This window comes from Phalacrocorax carbo, chromosome 20 (assembly GCF_963921805.1).
Source record: "Phalacrocorax carbo chromosome 20, bPhaCar2.1, whole genome shotgun sequence".
In the NCBI taxonomy this organism is placed as follows: Eukaryota; Metazoa; Chordata; class Aves; order Suliformes; family Phalacrocoracidae; genus Phalacrocorax; species Phalacrocorax carbo.
This window is the reverse complement of record NC_087532.1, coordinates 1114467-1137064: the sequence shown is the minus strand read 5'-3', so window position 1 is coordinate 1137064 and position 22598 is coordinate 1114467. Positions and strand designations below refer to the sequence as shown.

At 43.4% G+C, this 22598-nt stretch overlaps 1 protein-coding gene across 6 annotated transcripts; it reads right to left on the bottom strand.

Annotated features, from left to right (window-relative positions):
- Nucleotides 1-830: 830 nt before the first annotated feature.
- On the bottom strand, nt 831-22574 carry CEP104 (centrosomal protein 104). Of its 6 annotated transcripts, none has more exons than XR_010375852.1 (23): nt 22386-22574; nt 21587-21751; nt 20901-21074; nt 20439-20577; nt 19696-19761; nt 19227-19303; nt 18890-19058; nt 18512-18670; nt 17634-17882; nt 15977-16180; nt 15284-15451; nt 14466-14639; nt 12734-12910; nt 12213-12419; nt 11615-11731; nt 10979-11015; nt 10372-10456; nt 9658-9766; nt 9212-9350; nt 8686-8753; nt 7080-7170; nt 2767-5883; nt 831-1589 (listed from the first exon to the last, which is right to left on the bottom strand). XR_010375852.1 is itself a non-coding variant. In XM_064470346.1 (22 exons), exons 2-22 carry the CDS (start codon nt 21697-21699, stop codon nt 5747-5749), a joined length of 2859 nt encoding a protein of 952 aa, XP_064326416.1. In that variant the 5' UTR covers nt 21700-21751; nt 22386-22574; the 3' UTR covers nt 831-5746. The 6 variants fall into 6 exon arrangements, 4 of the variants coding, with proteins under 4 accessions (XP_064326416.1, XP_064326417.1, XP_064326418.1 ...); XR_010375853.1 differs by having other exon boundaries at nt 2783-5883; XM_064470346.1 differs by having other exon boundaries at nt 831-5883.
- Between the last annotated feature and the right edge of the window lie 24 nt (nt 22575-22598).

The following is a 22598-nucleotide window of genomic DNA, read 5'->3' as shown; positions in this document are numbered from 1 at the left end:
AAGGGACCCCACAGCCTCTCTGGGCAGCCTGTGCCCCTGCTCGGGCACCCGCACAGGGAAGGGGTTTGTCCTCATGTTCAGGGGGAGCTTCCCGTGTTCCAGCTTGTGCCCGTGGCCCCTTGGCCTGGCGTTGGGCACCACTGAAAAGAGCCCGGCCCCATCCCCCTGACACCCGCCCTTCAGATATTTATAGGTATTGATGAATATTGACGATCATCAAGTCCAACCCCCAACCAACACCCCCAGGCCTCCTAAACCATGTCCCCAAGTGCCATGTCTACATAGTTTTTGAATGGCCCCAGGGACGGTGACTCCCCCACCTCTCTGGGAGCCTCTTCCAAGGTCTGACCACTCCTGAGTAAAGAAATTTTTCCTAATATCCAACCTAAACCTCCCCTGATGCAGCTTGAGGCTGTTTCCTCTCGTCCCATCACTGGTGACCTGGGAGCAGAGACCAGCCCCCCCCTCACTCCAGCCCCTCTCAGGCAGCTGCAGAGAGCGAGAAGGGCTCCCCTCAGCCCCCTCTTCTCCAGGCTAAACCCCCCAGCTCCCTCAGCCGCCCCCCAGCACACTTGTGCTCCAGACCCAGTCTGATTTTTTTAAATCAAACATATATAACCACATACATATTCCTTTTCTGGGTTAAGTATAGGTGGCCCATCCACCTTGGAAAAGTCCAAAAATAATTGTCAAATTTGGAAAAAAGATGATGCATCATGATATTGAGTCCACTGGGTCCCTGCTTACTCTCACCCTCCCTGAGCAAGCTTTTGTCCATCGATGGTTCCGATGGTTCCGCGGGACAGGCACGGTTACAGGGTAGACAGAAAGAAAGGAGAGATAATTTATTTACAAATTGCCCATTAACACATTCACAATCAAACATTAAGGTTTTACAACAGTTCTCATTTTGCTAGTAGACACACGTACCACATCCACAGAAGAAAACAAAGCTTGATTTGATAGTCAACAAGCTAACTTTTCCTGTCGGGAGCTAGAGAGCCCAAGTTCCTTTAATAACAGCCCCACCTCCCCTTCTAACAGCTTGGAAAGGCAGAGGCACCGTCCAAACTCGCTGAACACACTTATTAAATAAGGACAATACAAATAACTTACATGCTTGACATAAGCGAATTTCGCTCTTGAAACTATAGCAATAAAATCTCTAGGATTTAAATACCTTATCCAGTACCAGGGAACGGCACAATCTATATAAATTGCTCTCTTGGGGTAGCGGAACCGCAGGTGGTCACTCGAGATCGGATGGGTTCCTGGGTGCAGGGGCACTGGCTGCTCTCAAGTCGTCTCTGCAGTTTAGATGGATGAAAACAGCTTGGCTGACGCTCGGGTACAGCACAGAGAAAGAGGTCAGACAGAAAAAACCCTGTGAGATGGAACAGGCTCTTGTCCCTTTCTTTAATAACGATGTACCGTCAATGGCTGGGTCGAGCTTTCCAGGCCCACAGTCTGGACAACTTTCCATTAGCCAGACCCGCGCCCATGCAACGTTTTTGCTCTGGAGCATTTCACTTGAGGCTTCATCGCGCAGGAACTTCACCGTGGTTTTCACAGCAATGTTTGCTTTGCCACTGCAGAAAACACAGGTTTATTCAGTGAAAGGAGGCAGCCCAGTGAAATCATCCTTTAAAAAGGAGACGTGGTACTACCATGCTCAAAGAAGGTCCTCTCACATCCTAAAAAGACTCCCATTTTCTCACTTCTGAGTTCTTTCCAATTCATTCCCTTGAGCAGTTAATATTATCTTCATGCTTCACTTTAGAAGCGCATTTTTTCAGTCTAAAGCTACCCAGCAATCTCAGTAAATGCTATGCACTCCAAAATACTTAACTGATTTCTTTAAAATGTTGCTAAAAAGCTATTCTGCATTTGAAAAAAAAAAACAACCCCACAACCACACCCTGAGACGCAATGGCGTGCCCAAGCCTACGCATCTGTCTTTTCAAAGCTGCCTGGGGAAAGGCTCTGTACTGCGCTTCTCTTGCGGATACCTAATCCCTGCTCCCCGGCACGGGCTGGGAAGGCGAGTAAGGTGGGTGGTAGGACAGGGAGGAGGCAGCGATCTCCCACGCGACAACTTCTTGCAGTGAAAAAGTTGCAGAGAGTTATTGCACGGGCCCCTAAGGCACAATTACTGCGCTCTGTGATGGAGCAGAGACAAACAGCCCCTGCGCTCGCTCCGGAGCCCCAGGAGCCGCATGGGGAGACAGGCGGCTCGAGCACAGAGCAGCAGGCAGGCGTCCTTGTACACCAGCATGAGAAGCAAGGGCCACTCAAGGGGAAAACACCTCCAAAGAGAAGGTCTGTAAAAGCATCTTACATAGCTCCCAACTGTTCTGCTACTCAGCTTGGTCAGCACTGGGAAAGGTGACCCCCCCTATAACTAATAGGGTTTGTGGGGTCTTGGTTTGGGGGGTTTTTTGGTTGTTTTCATTTGGTTGCTTGGTTTTTTTTAAATCAAGTCTTATTTTTTAAGTTCAGTTTGTTGTTGTTGGTTTTTTTTTTTTTAAATCATGTTTCAAACAGCTGTCCCATGATGCTATAAAATAGAAAGCGCACATCCTGCTACGTGCAGGATTTAACGGACTATTTTAATTATGCTTTGCTCGAGTGGGTTTAAGCCATGCTTGCAGAGCAGTGGGGAGCTGTATTTACCAACTCAACATACATACTGCAGTGGCCAAGCCGGGATACGTGGAGGACCTCTGCAAAAGGGTTTGGTTTTGTTTTTTTTTCCATTAAACTCACACAACGGAAAGCTCACAGTTTTACGTCCAAAAGGCAATATTCTCTGGGCAACAGCTCGTGAGCCTGCAGTCCATTGCACAAGCTAATCTCTGAGCAAAATCAGTGGTTATTTTGCTTGCATAAGGAATCAGCTTCTCAGATAGGAACCTGTGTCACTAAAGTAGAAATAAAAATACATATATATTGCTTAACATGTCTATTCTTAATGTATGCATATTTATTAATATGTATTCGGAAGAGTTAAAGAAACAATTTATATAAATACTTTTAAAATACAAGCGTGCCGATCTACCTGTAAAATTCAGAAGCATATAGACAGGCTGCAGGCAACCTATAAAAAGTGCACATTACAAAATCGGTGCTGTAGATACAGAACAACACAGCAAATTCACCCCGTGGTAGCAAAAAACCCAACCCCCAAAACTTCTATTACCGTGATTGCTCACGCTTGTACCGGTGGGCGCATCGACGTGGGACCAACTAACCGCGGAAAGCAATCGCCTAAGCATCGCAAGTAGGCGCGTTGGGATTGTTGCTTTAGGTACGCGGCTTCATGCATTGTCTCTTAAGAGAATTTGTTCTCTCTGAAGCTGCTAAACGGCCACATGCTGTCATCTATGGATGTTAAGGTCAATCAAGATTAACTAGAGAAACCCAGTGTTAGAGCTGGCCTTAGAAGCAAGCTGAGAGAAAGTACGCTAAAGCAGCAAAAAAAAGTCTAAATTTATTACTTCAAGCTTTTCAGGGCCCCACTAAGATTTTTCTTCTTTTCTTTAAGGGGCCATTTCTTGGGGATATATTTCAGAATGAACTGTGAGGTTTTAAAGCCCAACTTTAATTTTTACAGTCGCTCCATCAATACACACTCCTATTATGTACGAATGGGACTCTTGTGGTTCAGCTTAATCCTCTTGTCAGGTGGACTAATAAGGCACTTAGCGCGCAGCGAGAGAGGCAGCGCGGAGCAGCTATTTCATGTTACTTCCTACCTAAGGGCATGTCACACGGCAATATCCAGCCAGCCCTTTAGCTTTTTTATTTGGTACTAATTCTTGGTGTTGAGTAGTGCTTTGGGCACCGCTCTACTTCCTTTAAAATCCTAAACCTGAAATACATGTGAAGCCCGGGCTTCCACAGCAAAACCCACTTCTCACCACGCGTGGCTTCTGTTACTCCTAGAGCCTCGGCGGACCCGAGGAAGAGCTGTTTACAGACACCAGCATGAGCAAGGAGGGCAAAGCTATCTGTCAAAATAATGCTTCTAAGAGTTTTAAAAATGAGTGGAAACATTTTGTAATGGCCTTGACCCAATTCCTTTCCTTGCAGGGTCAGCGAGAGGTTTCAGCTGACTTAGGAGGGGTTCACGGGTACCAGCCAGTTTCAGAAAAAATTACGGTTCCCATTCCTTATGAGGGAGCCAAGAGTTTTAGAGCCTAGCACAGATAGACTTGTAAGCTTTCACAGTGGCTGCAAATCTGCCCCATTTTAGCTGACAAAATTCATCATAACAAGGACAGGGAAGAAAAAGGCAGCTGTTGTAAAGAGGTTAATAGTGTCTTTCTTACTACCAAAATACACTAGAGCCTGGCACAGTGGCTACAACAGCATGATTCTTTGATTTACTTCATCGTGCTCGAGGAACGGACACTGAAAAAGCTTTCCAGTTCCTGGCCCTAGTTGCAAGCATGCCCAAACTGAAGCAAATAAATCCACACTACAGGTTTTGCAGTGCAAGAACCAAACCCCATAGCTTTCCTCAACTAAGTTGCAATTTCTCCTTTTTTTTTTTTCCTTTTCTTCTACCAAACATGTGAGGAAGAATTTTGCTTTATGGAACTGTTATTTTACCCATTCATGGGTTCAAGAGTTTATCCGTACAGGATCATACAGTCTTTCAGATAACCGAGATACGCATCAGACTACACAATGTGTATTTCCTTCTAACGTGCACGCATTTTTCAGTTCACCGTATGCCAGCAGCACATCACAGCAGATGAACGATGGTATCACCATGACATCAAAGGAACCTGTGCGACTGCAACAAGCCTGTTTTGCTCATTGTATATCCATATTTTCCGTGGTGTTTCCTCAAGTCTAATTACGAGGAATTCTCTGTAAACGCACTGACGTGATGCACCAATACAGGCAGGCAGCCCGTCTCCCAGCCAACCACTATGCGCAGTTTCACTTGTGACCTATTTGCCTACTGCAAGCGTCTGATGGCAAGACAAACAAAAATTATTGACGCTAATACTTTCAGCACGTTATAAAGTCAATTTTGGCAGAAAACTATTAGCAATATAATCTGCAGTTATCACATTGAAGTGGTCAGGTGGTGAAGTCAGCTAATACGGGTATTACCTCCCAAGCCTTCAGAATATATAATCGCAAACAAGTGTCACACTTTGATCAAAAGAACACTTTTCAGCTCTGTCCTGAAAGTCAAGTACAATTTCTGCTTGGGAGGTTTCTTGCTCTTCCCCAGAAGAAAGCCAAAACACAAATGACTGACTTTTGGAACTCAAGGAAATTCCTTGCTGGATCTCAAAACCAGGCTGTTAGAACCACAGCCCCAGAGCGCTCCACTAACTGGGTCACAGCCCCCGTGCTGGCTGCGAGAGCAGCGGCACGGGGCGGCCACGTTAGCTCCCTCTCATTGGGGAGATTTTGTAATATGAGGAAGCAGTCAAAGACCAATGCGCGGCTTTCCCCGTGCCACACAGGGAACATGCTGGGCTGGATCTGTCCCAGAACATGTGTGTATTTCTAACATGCGCATATCTAGGAGAAAACCAGTGCTGCGCAGACAGCCAACACAGAAGTTATGTACCACAGCTATCAGACTAGGCCAGTACTGCTCACGACCGACAAACAGCCCCATGTAGTCAAATGAAGATGATATAAGTTGCCCACAATTTCTAAATAACTATTAATAACTGTATGCCCGGTGATTAAGACAAAGGAAAAAATACTTGTCCTGTCATCGCTTTGAGTATGTTTTGCCAGTGCTTTTATTTGGGCCCCCTCTTGGGGTTGGGATCTTGCTTCCTATAGAGAGAGGTCGAGCTTTTGCTCCTGAAGGACCTGGTTTCCTTAAATACTGGCTGCCTGTTTTGCCTGTGAAGAGAAAACACAGATTGTTATTGCAAGCACAAATACTCCCAGTCTTGAACGTTATCTCCCATTTTGATTCTCAGGATGTCTTAAGTCTGAACGACCGACACCAGCAACTAAAAGCTGGCAGGCATCCAGTCTGAGGTGCGCCTCATTCCAGGAGCAGCAGGACTGAGAGGTCAGCGTTCCTTACCTATCTCTAGGAAACTGCTCTGGAGCTTTAGCTGTACCCAAGCCAGATTTAAGTTCCTCCTATAACTAGCATTCTCGTTAGCAAGTAGAAACAGCAAAGCTGAAGACAGACAGACATGATTGTAAGTCCAGTTCAAGACTGGAAACTGTCGAGTTTAACCACATTCACTTATGACAGCTGAAAGAGACGATTCACCAGGCACTTCCAGGAGCGTGGAGTAGTCATGAAACGCAGATATGAGCACAGCAAGTATCAGACGGAGGAGGTTACCCTAGCAATGACCGGAACATGAGCGGAATAAAAAGCTCTGAAAAAAGTCTGAAGGACGAGAGGCTTTGGATGGTACTGGCCAAAAGAGTTTTGGTACTGCAGGCAGCGAGAACAGCTCGGTCGTTTAACTTCTGTGTTCAGGAAATAAAAGGATTTTGCACGTGTTTCATAAATAAAGATGACTTAAAAAAAACCCAAACCACCTGACATCAGCATCGATTTCTTTTTGTCGGTGAAGAAGCCGCACAATCATAAATTCTGCCTAGCTCCTGGGCCCAGACTGAAAAGGAAAAGCAGTACACAGCACTAACTATTCAGTTCGTCTCGTAATTAGATTAGCATCCTCCAATTGGACATTAAAAGCTAAATCAGGCTCCCAGTTCTCTGTGTCAGCATTCAGGAGCTTTCCAGAATGTTAACTGTTCGGTACCACGGCTGACTCTTCTATTCACAGTCATATTATGCAGAAAAAACACCCTGAACTGATCGAATTATCAAATACGCCTGTTTCCCCAGTCAACTGAGCTGATGCCCTCGTTTTGAAATGACTGTTATTGAATGATTTTGAGAATTTGCTCCCTAAGTGCGCTGTAGCCTACCCCAGGACAAGAAGTGTCAGTTCTGTTACAGGAATGCAAAGAGTGTGTTGAACAAGTAATTAAGAGCCGGCTTGCTCTCCAGGACTTTTCTTAAATAGTGGCAACATAATCATTATTATCATAAAATAATATCTTACCAGGCTGCACCAAGAGAGTTCTATTTATTGTGGATAACCTCCGGTGATTCATTTTACAGCCATCTTTGCCCATTAGGTGAGATTTCCAGGCCTAAAGTCAATTAAAAAGAAGTGATATTACAACACCAGCAAAATTAGCCAATCTTTTATCTATGTATGCACATACGCTTTTTAAAACATGGGGAAAATGAGAACTGTATACAGCCTTTATAGTAACAGCATTTTAATCTGCTCACTCGTAAAAGCAGGAGCACCTTATGACTTACTAAGTGAAACAGAAATTAATATAACAATTTTTTTAACACAACGTAAAAGGTACATCACAATAAAAAACCCCAGCCAGATCCTAGAAATTGAAAGCAAGTGACATTTTCTTCTTAAGAATTCTTTAAGAATTCTTAAGAATCTTAAGAATTTTTCTTCTTAAAATTTTCTTAATTATCAACTGAGTTCAAATCAGGAAAAAACAATGTACAAATAACAGAAAATATTTTCATCTACACGTATTTTAAACTGAAAAAGCGCAGGCATAACTACAAGGTTACGGTAACAGCGAAAGCATTCAGCAACCTGAAGGAGTAGGAGCTGCTATTACAAGAAGACATGACAGCCTCTTCAAACCAGAGGCTACGTGAAGCCTCTTACTTACAAGAATAATTTGGGCAGAAGCAAGGGGCGGGGGGGTGGAATCCAAACACCGCATACATTTCTCAACAAACATTTGAGATTTGGTTACAATATTTTCTGAGCTCCTCAAGCTGGGCAAAGCAAAAGGATTTGGAAAAAACTTGGTTTTGCGAACAGAAGCACTGCTCAATGGCCCCACTGAGAGGAAGATGGCAGAGGTTACGTATCAGCCGCTGACATTTAACTGATCTAATGCTCAGCACAGAGCTGTCAGCTGCCTCCTGGATAGTCTTTCTCTGAAAATTAAATCATACACAAACTACTGATCATAATGTGGTGTTAGATGATTCATATAAAAGACAAACAGTTATGTTAAGCATTCTCTGAGCAAATTGCTTTTCAGAAAATACCAATTTATGTCTTCAAATGCTGAAAGCACATTTTAGAGCTGGCACGTCAGAGATTTCATAGCATTAGGCAGTTACAGGGACCAGCCTGGAGACATTAGAGACGCCATCTCAACTCTCTTGACAATTGTAGCAGTTCTTGCTTACTTCCTTCATATCAATTTTTTCTTACACCCAAATCAACATCTTAATCCTGGATGCCCTGTTGGATGTGCTCAGTCTTGCTGCAGTATTTTAAGCTGCATAATTCCACTCGGGACCCTAGGGCTGACAAGCAAACTCGCAGAAGCTGGCAGTAGTCGAGCATTTAGAAAGCTGTAAGGTGCATAACTGCCTATGCAGGAGGAGAAAGACCAACACCGAAGCGCCTGTAGCCCTGTGGCTCCTATATACACCTTTAAGGTTAGAAGACCCGGGTTCACATATGGTCCCCAGAACGTGAGGCAGCCATTACAGATCCCAGCAATAATCTAGGCAAGTTCTTAAGTTGTGGGGTATAAGCCGGTGTTGGAAGAGGACACAAATTCAGTCCCAGTGACATCCCATCAGACCAATCTGGAAGACAGCCTTACCTCCTCTCCAGGGGAAAAGTTGTCATGGCACAGCGGACAATGGTTTGCCACATTTTCTGGTTTGGCAGCTGAAATGGTTAGAAACATAATGTAAGAATTGCAAAGACAGGCTCATTTCAAATACAAGAGGAGAACTTGCACAACAATGAGCATAAAACTACCCCACGGCTAAACCAGCTCCTACCCTATTATTATTAACTGCTTTCAAAGAAGTCCCGTGTTTAATTATCTATATCGAAACAAGATCAAAAAGAACGATAGGGCTTAATCCACAAGGATGCGGTAGAGGCTTTCTGTTCTCCTCACTCATCCTACCCACATACCTTCGTAGAAGAAAAGCATTTCAAGCATCGGGAAGCTCAGGCATTTATTCCAAAAGCATTCCCTCCTGAGGATTTACTCAGATTCCTAAGCCCACAGTGCAGCACCTAAACAGAAATGGTCTAAAGTGCCAAAGAGGCACAGTATTTGAAAGTCTGACCATCCTGACCTTTGAAGTTCAACCTACCCCTTTGAAACTACTCACGATTGCAAGTCTTGCTCTTAATATGTTTGGGCAACTCGTCTTTTGGAAGGGCCTCACTGCATCGTTGGCATTTCCCAAAGCTGTCCTTTTTATCACAGTCCATCAACAAGTGCTCTGTCAGGCTTGCTATTTCCACCACCTGCAGCAAAGCAAGAGGCACCCAAGAAGATTTGTACTGTAATGAGCAAATAAAGGTGGTATTTAAAAAACTGCTTATGTGATTTTTGGAAGTTAAATCTCACTTTCCAAAATGACAAAGGGAAAATGAAATTTTAGCCCGGTTATTCAAACGGTTTATAATGCTGCTCTTTTCAAAAAGCATTACCCAAGATCACACAGTTGTGTTCAGAATTCATCTACCTTAGCATTAAATATCTTCTAGCACCTTAAAACCAGAATAACAACAGTCAATGTCTTGTGGTAGCTCTAGAAAGTCTATGCCTAACCTGTTTGCAGTGCTCACATCTGGTTAACATAGGGCAGTGTTTCCAGTAATGGAGATCCAATCCTTCCTCTGTGAAGGATTCGTCCCTTTCACCACAAAAAATACATAAGCTAGGAAAAAAAAAACCCAAACAAACATTAGTAACATCACAGAGTGAAATGGATGAGCTCTGTTTCTTCTGTTAGAAACTATTCTGAAAAACAGCTAACATCTTGCTACACCTTATTCCCCCTATACAGTGCTGACCTTCGGACAGGGCGTGAACAGGTACTATTATACAATCTATGGTAAATACACCTGTAAAGCATTTGTTCATACAGAAAGACAGAATTCCACAAGAGCACTGAGAACAGCTCACTGGAAGTGGCTTTCATGGCTCCAGAACTTTCAGGTGCTTTCTCTATCACCTCTCCTACAATACACCTGAAAACTGCAATACGTCTTTGCTTATTTTATACTGGCAGCTGAACATTAAACTGTGGCAGTTTCTTATCCCACAAGCAACTACTCAGAAAACAAGTTCAAGGTCACACTATCCAAGAATTTTAAAAAATCAGTCTCTAGGATTGCCTGGCAATAATTCCAAATCTGTTAGAAGAGATTTTCTTTTTCATTGTTTAAATGCTGAAGGTATTAGCTTTGATCTCCTGGAAAAATGTTAACTTTATTAGTTTATACTAAGTGCTTAAGGTGATTAGAAGCTGCTCAAACTTACTTATCCAAGTAATTTGCAACAGAGGAATGATCACCCGGAATCTCTGCTGCTGCTGCAGGCTGTGGGCTTTCGTTTACCTTGTAACCTGTTATAAGAGAACTATTAAAACCAAGGTCGCATTTTAATTAGTTCTTGTGCAGGCCTAGAAACACTACTTCTCTGGATCTCAACGGCAAAAACCCTAAGAGCGCACACCCTTGCCACACTGGTAACAAGCACTGAAAGACAACATACCTGCAGGCAGCTGGGAAACTATTGCTTTAGTGATCTACAATGGTAAAACATTTTAGTGATTATTTTTACATGTAGGAGATGATCTGCCTCAGGTTGGGGAGAAATCTGAAGTGGTTTCAAGCCAAGATGTACTCGATTCTTATTAGAAATTAACTGGTTATCTGATCGTAAATTTTCTTCTGTGTATATAACGGTTACCTCTGTAATGGTTACCTGTAATGGTTACCTCTACGGCAGATTGAGACCCAGCCAGCCTGAAGCACTCTGGCATGTCTTTAACTGAGATAATTCAATAATCCATTAAGCACGTACAGTGTTTCAAAGACACCTTGAAGTATGTCAATATTTCTTAATATCATTTGAAACTACCTACCTTGATATTTTGGCTTCTGAAAATCAGATTCTTTCTCCTATTGAACAAAGAAATTTAAGTCAGAAATTTCCTTCAGGACAGTGATGCTTGCCAGGGAGAAAGGGAACAAATGACATCCTGATTTTATTCTGCAACTGGAAACTTAGAGGCACAAATGTTGTAATCCATTGGCTCTGCTTCTACAGCAAACCTCTCGGGTATTGAGGCACACTCTTCTGAGGATGGCCAACAGTCCTGGCACTGGGGCAGCTGACTACCTTCCTAAGGCTGGGAAATAAAACTCCATGGAAGCGCAGTACAGCATGCTTCTGGAGGGCCTTGACACCCTCAGTGCAATTCCTATACTCTAGGTGACACAGAAACACTTAGACTTGTAGAAACATTCAAATTTACCATATGATACACAAAACTGTTATAAAAAAAGAATCAAAATTTTATACTATGTTAGGAAAAATAACCCCCCAAATTTTAAGCTGGACTGCTGAGAATGAACGTGAGTAGTGTATGTCATGGAGTTCTCTTTTTTTTCTTTCTTTCTTCTTTTTTAGTTAATGAGACAATAGTGATGTTAATTATCTAAGCCTGTGATACCTGAGGAAAAGAAGGATTAAAAAGATCAAAACCAAAACACCCAACCTTTCCAGCTTGAACTTCAGCTTGTATCTCCTTTAGAGCTGCCAGCTGCCCTTGCAGAACTTTTATTTCTTCCTTCTTCTGTTTCTCTGCTTCTTCTCTTGCCACCCTTCTCTGTGCCTGTCAGGAAACAGCCTTTCAATTACAAAAGCTTCGGAACCATCTGTCATACAGAAGAGACTGCAAAACACATCAGCATAGCACAGATGGTCAACACGGTACAAGTGTCCTGCTCAGCCAAACGATTGGTCTGCAAGACCTCCCTCCCCACAGCTCCTCTGTACTAACCTGAAAGAAACACACAGCACTTCCTCTGTGCTTATTCTTTCCAAAGCCTCCCAGCACAAAACAGTGGATGTGTATTTTCCAAAAGGATCGCTTATGATTTCAGAAGTACCATCTCTGTATCCTTTGTAGGCTTTATTTGCAAGAGTGGGTATGTAACTGGACACCAGCTACGCTAAGTAACGTTAACAACACGCCTCAAGATGCTCTGCTACGTGTGCCATTCAACGTCTAATACAGCTAGGAAATCAGTATATCGCTCAGTTGAATGTAATGTTTAGAGCAGCTACATATACTCTGCAATCTTACTACGTACCCTAATTTCAGCTTCAGAAAGTTTGCCATCTATTTTAGTAAATCCATCGAAGAGTGTTTTATAGAGAACAGTCTTGCGAATGCTCGCGTCATCTGGAGGAAGATACTCCAGTATAGCAGCCTTGTGCTTCCTGTACATATCAAAGATAATCCGCAACGCTACATCACGAACTTCATAGACTCTGTGTTCCAAAGCTCCTGTTGCAAACTGAAAAGAAAAAAAAAAAAGCCTCTCTTTTTCCACATGTTTTTAAGGACTTGTTTATTCATCTAAGGCAACGATTTCACTGCAGTGAGAGAAATCTTCATACGGACAGGTTTTTTCCCCAAACGCTTTTTTGACCCAGTGATTATTTTTTTCTGTATTGGCATCTTGCTTCCTCACAAGGGTGCACATTGTCACCTCCAAGAGGCTCACAAATTCTCTTTAGTAATTCAGCAAGCACTCCAAAACAGACAGACAAGCCCTAATAAAATAGCAACAGAAAAAAAGCTTCATGTGCTGTAAACTCAGGCTCTTACCTTCATGACGTTGCTGATGGTAAACCCAGAGTTTTCAGTCCCCATGTTTTTCAAGAGGCATTCCACTAATTCCACTTGACTCATTGCCAGATGTGTTGGGGAGTTCGGTTTTAACGGTTGAACCAAATGAACAGGAACAATCTGAAGAGGTTTAACTTCACTACACAGTGCCATTTCCTATAAACGTACAGAGAGTCAGCGTGCATGCAGGAATGCTAAACGAGGACAGGAACTGTCTTGGCAAAGCAGGGTTGTTCTAAGTTACTTATAACAAGTTATGTAAAACAGAAGAAGCTTCCATAAGCAGTAGCTGCTTATTTGTTACTTTAGCAGCCAGAATTTGCTTGCAAAGGCTTCAAAGAGATTACACGGAGGTTTGGTCTTGCTTTTGGCATCAGAGAGAAAGGCGCTGAGAAATTAATAAAATCTTAGATGTGCTCAGATGAGTTCTAGAACTGGACTAGGAAAAACTTCAAGAAGTCCATCTCACACTGAACCCTCTGAGGAGGAGGTGGATGAGAAGTGTCACGAAGGACACAAAGCCTTGACGTTGCATCAAGATGAATGTCAAGACAGCCTCAGAATACATATGCCATCTTATAGTTTCTCATTCCATTTTGCAAAAGAACCTTAAGGGATTTTTGCTAAGTTCTGCTGTTGTTCAAAGTTCAACATGCATTTCTTTGCTGGAAGCAGAATGTTTAACAACCCGAGCTCCCTCGCCCCAGCTCCTGTCGGCTGGCAGACACTCAAGCCGATGATGCTGTCCTGCAGTCCCTCCTCCTGAGGGCCACACGCAGTTGTCACTGCGTTGGCTGGTCTGCTCTGGACAATCCGGTTTCTAGAAATATGCGCCACCTTCCCCAGAGAACTGCTTATTCAGGCAGCGTATCACCTCTTAGCAGTGATATAAAAGAGACATTTTCCCCCTCTCCAGGCACGTCCTGACTAGAAAAATACATTTGTAACCATTGTCTCATTTCCTTTTGCATTCAGTGGCAAAATCTATTATAAACAAGCCAAGCCATAGTAATAAAGGAACCCGTCTCCCTGGGGTGCCAGGGCCACACCAGGCCACTTCACCCAGTAATGCTGTTAAAATTTAAGTTACATCTCCAGCAGAAGAAAGCTCTTCTCCCTGCTCTGCCTTGTGGGCAAGGCTAAGGAACCCAGAGCAAGAGACTCACCCCGCTTCACTCCCTGGGTTGAATTCACACCTTTTCACACAGAACTACTGTTCGTTCTTCTAAATTCTACTGGATTACTGCCTGTAATCCTCTTGCAGCTATTGACAGCTGCTTTGCTAACCCTGAGCAAGGAACGGACTGCGTCTTTTAAAATGGGCATCTCTTTCATGCTTTTGCTAAGTCAACTTTCAAAAGCTGACTGTCAAGAATGCAATCAAACTGCGGCACAGGCCGAGGAGTACGTTGTATCTGCTTGCTCTCATCTCCGTAGGTCACTTGCAACTAAGAAGAACAGAATTACACCCTTCTTGCACCTGCAGCAGCGCTGTCTCCCCGCACTGTGCCCCACAACAAAGGTGACAACACACAGCTAGAAAAAAAGCTGCAAAGCTACTGAGTTGGTGCTACCACTTTGCCTTCCATTAAAGGTTAAACCTTTACAGCAGCTCTGGCCTTGAAGTCAAGTCTGATTTGATGCTATCCACCTGTGAGCTCTGTGACGCTCTTAATGCAAATCAAACCATAATTTGAAGAAAAACACCTACCTGAATAAAGTTAGAAGCCACAAGACGAAGACGGGATGAAGAGTCTCCTGTTCTAGAAAGCAAGTTTGGAAGCGTTTTTTCCACACAATGAGAAGTTTCTAGTTTTCCTAGTTTATGTTTCGGTATATATTGGGTAATGATAATTTTTAAAAGTTTCAGGGAAGCTTGAAAAACCTAAGTTAAAAAGAAAAAGGAAACACTGAACAAAAATTCCACACATCCCTGTTTTCAGACAATATTGTAACATCTCCGTGGCTCTAAAGAGCAGCAACAGGAATCTAGAATTACAGCAACGCTCTTAATGGAAGCTACTTCAGATACCTCTCTTCCATAACACATGTTGCTGGGGCTTAGGTGAAAGGCTGTTTTATAAAGAGTAACACAGCTCTTGATTTTTCTTTTCTTCACGTTTAAGGCTTATTTGAAGCTTAAGTCGTCTTAGGCTATCTGTAGCCTCTCAAGTTGGAAACTAAGACTTCTGTATTTCAAATTTTAAAAACAAACAAACAAAAAAAAAGCCCCAACCAAGCCAACCCCCCCCCAAAAGGCTCAACCACACCACACAGCTACCGCATCAGTGGTTGTTTCTCCAGTGTTTTCCACGCTGCTGAATGCTACACAGTGCCCAGTCCTTCATCCTAAGCAAGAGCTGACATTTCACTTGGTTTTGGTTTGGGTTTAGGTTTTTTTGATTTACTCAAAAGTAGTTTTACAAACTATTTGTTTACATTATTTAAAGTGAGTTAACCACATGGTTCTACAATTTTCACTGTTAGTTCTTCACTGGAGTGTTTCTTCTCAAACATATTACAACTTACTGAAGGCACTATGTCTTTGATGGCTCTCCTTACAAGAAAAATGGCAGCCCTCAGCATGTTCTTTAAATCATCCTTTGGGGTGTTTACTGACATTTCCATCAGCTTCTTATACACAGCCAGTAGCGCATCTTCTCGATACGACCAAGTTTTGGAATATGCTCCTGAAACCTGAACACAAAACAAGTTTCTCTCTTAAAAGGTCAATACTGAGATTTCAATATATATACAGAAACAGCCTCAAAAGAGCATACAAATTTAAGCATGAAATCAATCAATCCCCAGGTGTTTCCTATAGGAACCTGGCTTTTATTAAAAGCACACATTTTTGAAAAACAATGAGCAAAATGGATTAACAGGTCAGGCTCATGCAACCAGTTGAGGCACAGGAATGGCTTCTCTCCCTACAAAAGGCAGTGGCAAATTATGGGTATTCTGGTAGGGTCCATACCCTAAAGCAGTCTACCGGAGATGATCTGCTTAATAGCTCTTTAAGTAATAAAACATAAAAGCTACAGCATCATATAAATGCTGAAAACAGGCACCCATATGCCCAAGTTCAAATTTTAACCTCAGATTTTCAAGTAACAGCTCCGAACACATAAAAATCATATCAGTAGGTCTTTGCTGACCAACCGTATATCAAATCAACTCAAAGATCACAGTAATCTAGGTGTTTATTTTGTTGTTCTTTACCAAAGCTTCTCCAAAAACTTCAATAGCAGGGCTGGCCTCCCTCAGAGCCTTCTCAGTTAACGGTTCTGGTTCCCCAGTAATGCCACTTCTGGGAGTATCAGTGATATCCTCTTCTGTCATCCCCGGCTCAAGGTACGCAATTCCTTCATCAGACTGTTTACAGATGGCTGGAAGAGGTCTCTCATCGTAAGGTAAAAATTCAACCTAATGGAGAAGATAAAATTTGCAGTTCTAGAAATGACTTAAATACGAAGTTGTTTCATCACTAAATGATTCACCTCAATGAATTTTTTTCTGTGTCAAAGCAGTATCACATTACAATTAAGCACAGATGTTTAGGTTCCCGTAATAACATCATGAAGAAATGGAACCAGTGCTTGTGAATAAAACTTTTCTTGACCATAGAGTACAATAAAACACCCACAAAATGCCTTCTGTGGAAGTGAACCCATCTACAGAAGAAATCACCTGTTGACAGGAAACCATCAAGTTATGAAGCTTTATTTGTTAAATTATTTTACGTCGATGTCCTGTTAAGAGAGAATACTACTGCTACTAGAGTCAACGCATGTCTTCCTTCGCTTTGCCAAAAGCTGGAGCAGCAAAACCTAAAGATCAAGATAAGCAGACACTAAGCTTTTTTTCCTCTCTTTAGATGTGACACCAAGACTCTTACTCCACAACCACCTTCCAAAAAATTCCCTTGCTGCTGTAGATTGATCCAACATGATCTCTAAGATTTATTAAGCCATTAATGGAGAATTCAGTTTCCACTGTATTGGCTGCGTGACCCCTGATTAGTCATGCAGTGTCTATTTGCTTCCATCCATTTATCTGCAAACTGGATATAACCCCCTTTTGCCTCAATCTCGACGAACATTTGTAAAACCTTCCAAAGAAAATTCAGGAAAGACCAATGCCCATTATTGGAGGGGCACTGCTCAGTAATACACTGGATTTCAGACACGCTTATAAGCCTTCTCTGCATCCTGCCTCACCAGGGCACCCACCTCGGTCAGTAGTGGGCCCAGTTTCCCCATTCTTTCTTTTACTACTGATGTATTTGAAGAAGCCCTTCTTGTTATCCTTGACACCCCTTGCCAGGTTTAGTTCCAAGTGGGCCTTGGCCTTCCTCGCTGCATCTCTGCATATCCTGACAACGTTCCTATATTCCTCCCGAGTGGCCAGTCCCTTTTTCCACACACTGTAAACCTCCTTCTCCCATTTCAGTTTTTCTAGAAGCTCTTTGCTCATCCATGTGGGTCTCCTGGCTCCTCTGTTTGTCTTTTTCCTCACAGGGATGCACTGATCTTGAGCTTGGAGGAAGTGGTACTTGAATACTGACCAGCTCTCTTGGATCCCCCTGCTTTCTACTCCTAACCCACAGGATTCCTCCTAGAAGGTCTTTGAAGAGGCCAAAGTTGGCTCTCCTGAAGCCCAGGGTTGCAATCCTACTTGTTGTCCTGCTTCTACCACGCAGGATCCTGTCACCATCTCACGGTGACTGCAGCCAAGGCTACGCCCAACCCTCACACCCTCAGCTAGGCCGTCTTTGTTAGCATAAGGTCCAGCAGCACACCTCACCTTGTTTTGGCAGGTTGCCTAGCAGATCATTTGCTGTGCTAGATTTCTGCAGTAACAGAGGTACACTACTCACATTTTTTTTGGAAAACGCTTCCCTGGAGGTTGTGGGGTGAGTTAGAGGAGGAGGAGGGGAGTGATGGGGAACAACGGGCTCAGGGGAAGTGGGATCTGCTGACTTCTCTTCCAGCAAAGGCTCTGCTTTCCATGACCCTCCTTTTTCTGGTTCTGTGTGCTCACAAGGAGGTGAATTTGTGGCTTTTGTGTGCCGAGGATTGTCAGTAGAAATCGTAGGCTCCAAAGGCAAGTCGGCTGGTTTTCGAATCTGAGAAAGAGAAGATTTTGTAAAGCAAGGCTAACAATGTACTAAAATCAGAGTTAATACAGTTCCAACTCTGACAGTCAACAAGATTCTGCTGCTTTCAAGTGAATATCAGACCTCACTCACAGATGTGTAATCATTTCCACTGGATGCAGCTTTATGAAACAATTGGAACATAATTCTGTGTGGGTGCATGTGTGGAGAGGTTACAAAGCTTCCTGTTCTGACAATACAAAAACCATATTTTATCACATTAATTCTGTATGGGTAGCCATGATGCCAGCATAAGCCTGTTGTACCCCTTCAGAACATGAGAAAGTACCTTATGAATCTATATTGGGTAGCCCTGAAATCATACAGAACATTCAGGATTCTAATGTAATTTGCTTGAGACCATAACAGTTTAGTGTAACGTAATTTATGGAGAGCTAAGCATGTTCATAAAATGCCACATGCAAACCTCTGGTTAGGGAAATCCACAATCCAAATATAAAACTTAAAGTCCGTATGTAATTGTCATAAAATACCTGTGCAACAACCCCTACTCCCTGAATTTATGTTGGCCGCTCTGCCATTTCTATTTACAACACCCACATGATAACGGCTCCTGAATTAGGAAGAACAGAACCCACCGCGAGCTCTGCGTCCAGAAGGTCGTGGAGCTCCAGTTGCTGATACACCTTCACGCGGTATGCTTCCATTTGCTGTTTCTTCTTTTTAGCAAGATCATAATCCTCTTTCTCTACGGCATAGCGCTTCTCTACCTCATACCTGCCAAGTCGTTCCCCTACCTAGAAGACGGTATAACAAGCTAGCTTGGAATCATGTTCCTGGACATATGTATGTGTTTCAGTATTTCCAGCCAAGTTATTAAATCAAGCTATCCGATTTTAAAATTACTATTTTGAAAATATAATCGAAGTAATCACAATTCCACATAAATTCTAGGGTCCTTGGCAGACCACTGGAACGCTGTTTGACTTAAGAGATAAACAGTCTTTCAACAATACCTTTTGCAAGTCTGCGATAGCTTGTTTGAGTTTCTTGGCATAATCATAGCGTTCGCGATGGACAGCTTCGCGCTTCTTCTCATCCAGTCTACGTATTATCTGAGCAACTTCTGGATCCTGGTACATGTCAAAAGCCAAATCATCCAGAGGTGAAATGGAGTCAGGCTTCCTGAAGTTAAAAAATGAACAAAATAAACTTTTAGCTAATCCAAAATAGACCAGGCTGAGCATACGTCGTCTTTTTTCACTAGCAGGGAACTAACAAAATATAGAGGCCGAGAACTACTTTAGACTGAGCAAATGTTTTGCCAGGGTATACGCAAAAGAACAGCCTTACCCGAGGTAAGTTCCATCTAAGGCAGGATCATCTGATTTAATTCCTAAGTAGTGGTCTATCAGCTTCTCTCTGGAAGGCTTTGTAGGGGAAGAAAAAGAAAGTCTTAATGCGCATTCATCAACATCGAGCGTGCGTTCAGGACAGAAATTCTGACTCGCCACAATCAACGCAAGCCACGCGACTTACAATACTTATGTTTCGGGGCATATTGTAACAAGATAATTTGGAGAGGCTGAAAATGCAAATGTTCCAACTGGTTATGTTTTAATTTTTGTGTCCACAAACTAGGCTCATTTTTGAGAGCCTTCTTGCTTCAATATAACAAATTTTTTTTTGTTAAAAAAATCAATACACGGCAGCTCTGCTGCAGCACAAAACTCGCAGAAGGAAGGTGCGTTCCGTTACCCCAAGAACCCTGTAACTGAACAAGCACAGCAACAGTAAAAAGAGAGGGACGCTTTGCACTTACAGTATTATTGCTGTCATTACTGTAGTCTGCTGGATCTCCAATAATGTTTATAGCTACTAGGGCAACCTGGGATGGATTTAAAGAAAATGTAAATGCATAAGGGCGTGACTTTTTCCACATCTTATGAAAACTGAAACAAAAAAAAAAGGAACGGAAACTATTAAAAAAAATAAAAAGGACCTATGGTGTCCAGGGTGGCATGGAAGCAAAGAAAGGCACTAAGTGCTAAATGTACTTCATGCTTTATTAAAAATTTATTACCAAATCTACAGACCACATGGCACAGCCATCAGCTGTTCCCTTTCCTGGTCTGGGATGGAAGTGAAAAGAGTCACTGCAGAACTGAGGCAGGTATTTGCTTTTTCTGTATCAGGATGGCTGTACACCACCTCCACTTAATGCCACATCAGATCCTACAGCAACTGCAAGGCTGTTCTCAGAGGAAGTACTTTGTCTTCAGCACAGAGCCTGCTGCGCAGTCTAAAACTCAGAACGAAAGCCCGTAATGGAACATGCACTAGACTCGTTTGTTCTGGGTAAGTTGCATGCACTTGGTCATGACTCCAAGCCACTTACAACCTCTTGTTTGCATTTTTCTGTTTTAAAAGAAACTGAAAAGAAACCCAGGAGCTTTCAACCAACATTTTTAGCTCCTACAAATCAAGGGAGCATACTTCCATGCCTGTTCTGTGCTACCGAAACTTCGTCTAGCTTACCAGGTAAGGACTCTTAACTCAACTTACCTGGCCATATAAGTTGTATTTATTGACATAATTTTTATGGAAAATCAGTTTCAGGTACTGGCCAACCGCATCCATATACACAGATTTTAACTCTCGTGCTTTGAAATCAGTCTTTTCATTGTCCGAGAGAGGGACGTAGCTGAGAAGGAAAATGTAATGAGTGAGCAGGGGAAACGTACAAATTTTTATTTGTACTTTTGCTCCCCAGGTTAGCACTTTGATAAGGTTTAAAACTCCCTCATAACGGAAACAATGTGTGCTGTCATCTGACAAGAGTGTTCATCTGCAGCACACCTCTTACACCTACGTCTTCAGCTTTGTTACAGATCTGGGCAAGTACAGAAGCTCTTTACCCCTTGCAGCACAGCATATCAATGTTGCAGGAAAAACATAATGACTGTTATTTCCTCCTGAGGCATTTCTGATTAAAGTAATAAAATCATTTAGAGCTTTTTGACTCACCCCAGTCTGTGAAACCTCTCTGACTGATAAGGAGCAAAGTATTCAGGCAAGCTTTCACTGATGTAGAACTCTATTTTGCTTGAAATCATGTACTGGTGAGCAAGCAACTGCAGTTTTCGTATTCGACATCTCTCCACCAACTGCAGAACAATTTCCTGTGGATACTGACAGTGTCTGAAAACATACACAATTTCTGAATCATCTTTTTAAAGATGACTTCACTTCCAACTTGAGTAACATTTAATTATGAAACTCTTCAAAGTTTATATAGTTTAATTCAACATTACAAATACTGTAAAAAGAAACCAAAAAGTAGAGTAGAAACACCCTTCTCGTCGCTTTACTGCATGCACTTTACCCCCCCACATCTAGAGATGTGTTGAGAAGACTGGATTTTTAATACTAAGCCAAAGCAGCTGCAAACTCCAAGACAACTGACATGAACAAAAATAGTTCCTTTTTTCCCTTTTAAAGGACTTTATTTAAACGCAATACAATGCCTTGAGCTGGTAACCAAGGCGCTTTTTTCCCCAGGATAAGGATTCCATGGGACTAGAGTAACGTTTTTGTTTTTATAATCAGTTTGGTCTGGGATGCTGTAAACTACTCTGTCCGTGCATGGTACATCTCCCACTTATTTTAAACTCAGTGCTTCGGAATATGCACGCTCCTCGCACTCGCCGTACCTGGGTGATCGCCATCCATTCACTGTTGGTGCATGAACCATAAGCTCTTTTGCACTGAAGCCATCTTCGTGTCCTGATGAACTAACAACTATAAAACCGATCTTGTGCGGCATCCTGCAGAAGTGAGCTAGTCAAAGCAACAATGTTTCAAGTTTAAGGTAACCCCTGGAAGGACAATAAAAGAGCACTAAAACACTACACTCAGATAATGAAATCCTGTGGTCCATCAAGTCAGTAGATGACGACTACAAATCTAAATTTTCTTTACTTAATTACTGGCACCAGAAACCACAGAACATTCTTATGCTGTTTTATTAATACCAAAATGAGGGTTTAGCTAACTTGTATAGCAGTTTGGCAATAAACTCCATTAAATCTGATAATCCAAGTCGGAGCTTGAAACTATTGGAGTTCCAAAACACGAAGAGGAGCAACCCGTACCGTCCTCTGCGTGCTTGAGCCGAAGGCAAAACCCCCAAACAATCACGACTAGGGTGAACTGAGCCAAAAGCTAGCTAGCCCCCTTCCACAGCCGCGCACGCACCTCGGCTGCGGGCAGGGACCGCAACGGCGGGCGGCACGAGCGCCAAAGACCACCGCTCCCCCCCACCCCCTGCCCTAGCGATATTATGGTATGAATTTTGGCCCCCCTTCCTCCTCCTCCTCCTCCCTCCTCCTCCTCCTCGTCCCCCCCCCCCCCCACCTCCTCGTGTCCCCCCCGACAGCCCCGGCCGCCTCGCCACAGGAGGCGGCAGCAGGCCGCGGCGGCGCCCCGCAGGCCCCGGAGAAGTCACGGTACCGGCTCGGCGGAACAGCCGGGCAGCGGAGCAAGCCGCCCGACCCGGCGGGGGCGGCGGGGGCAGCCGGCCCGGCCGGAGGGGAGCGGAAGGGGCAGCGGCCGAGCCGAGCCGGGCCGAGCCGGGCCGGGCCGGGCCCCACTTGCCTCTGCGCGGCCCCGCAGCCGGGTCTCATGGCAACGCCGCGGCCGCCGCCGCGCATGCGCGGCCGCCGC

What these genes read in the sequence shown, in the direction of transcription:
- CEP104 (XM_064470346.1), bottom strand. Translation starts at nt 21,699, where the DNA reads ATGCCGCACAAGATCGGTTTTATAGTTGTTAGTTCATCAGGACACGAA. An exon ending in AAGTTTTTGGAGAAGCTTTG is followed by an intron (nt 15,452 to 15,976) that starts GTAAAGAACAAC and finishes TTTTGTGTTCAG; the next exon opens with GTTTCAGGAGCATATTCCAA. An exon ending in GATGTGAGCACTGCAAACAG is followed by an intron (nt 9,351 to 9,657) that starts GTTAGGCATAGA and finishes GCTTTGCTGCAG; the next exon opens with GTGGTGGAAATAGCAAGCCT.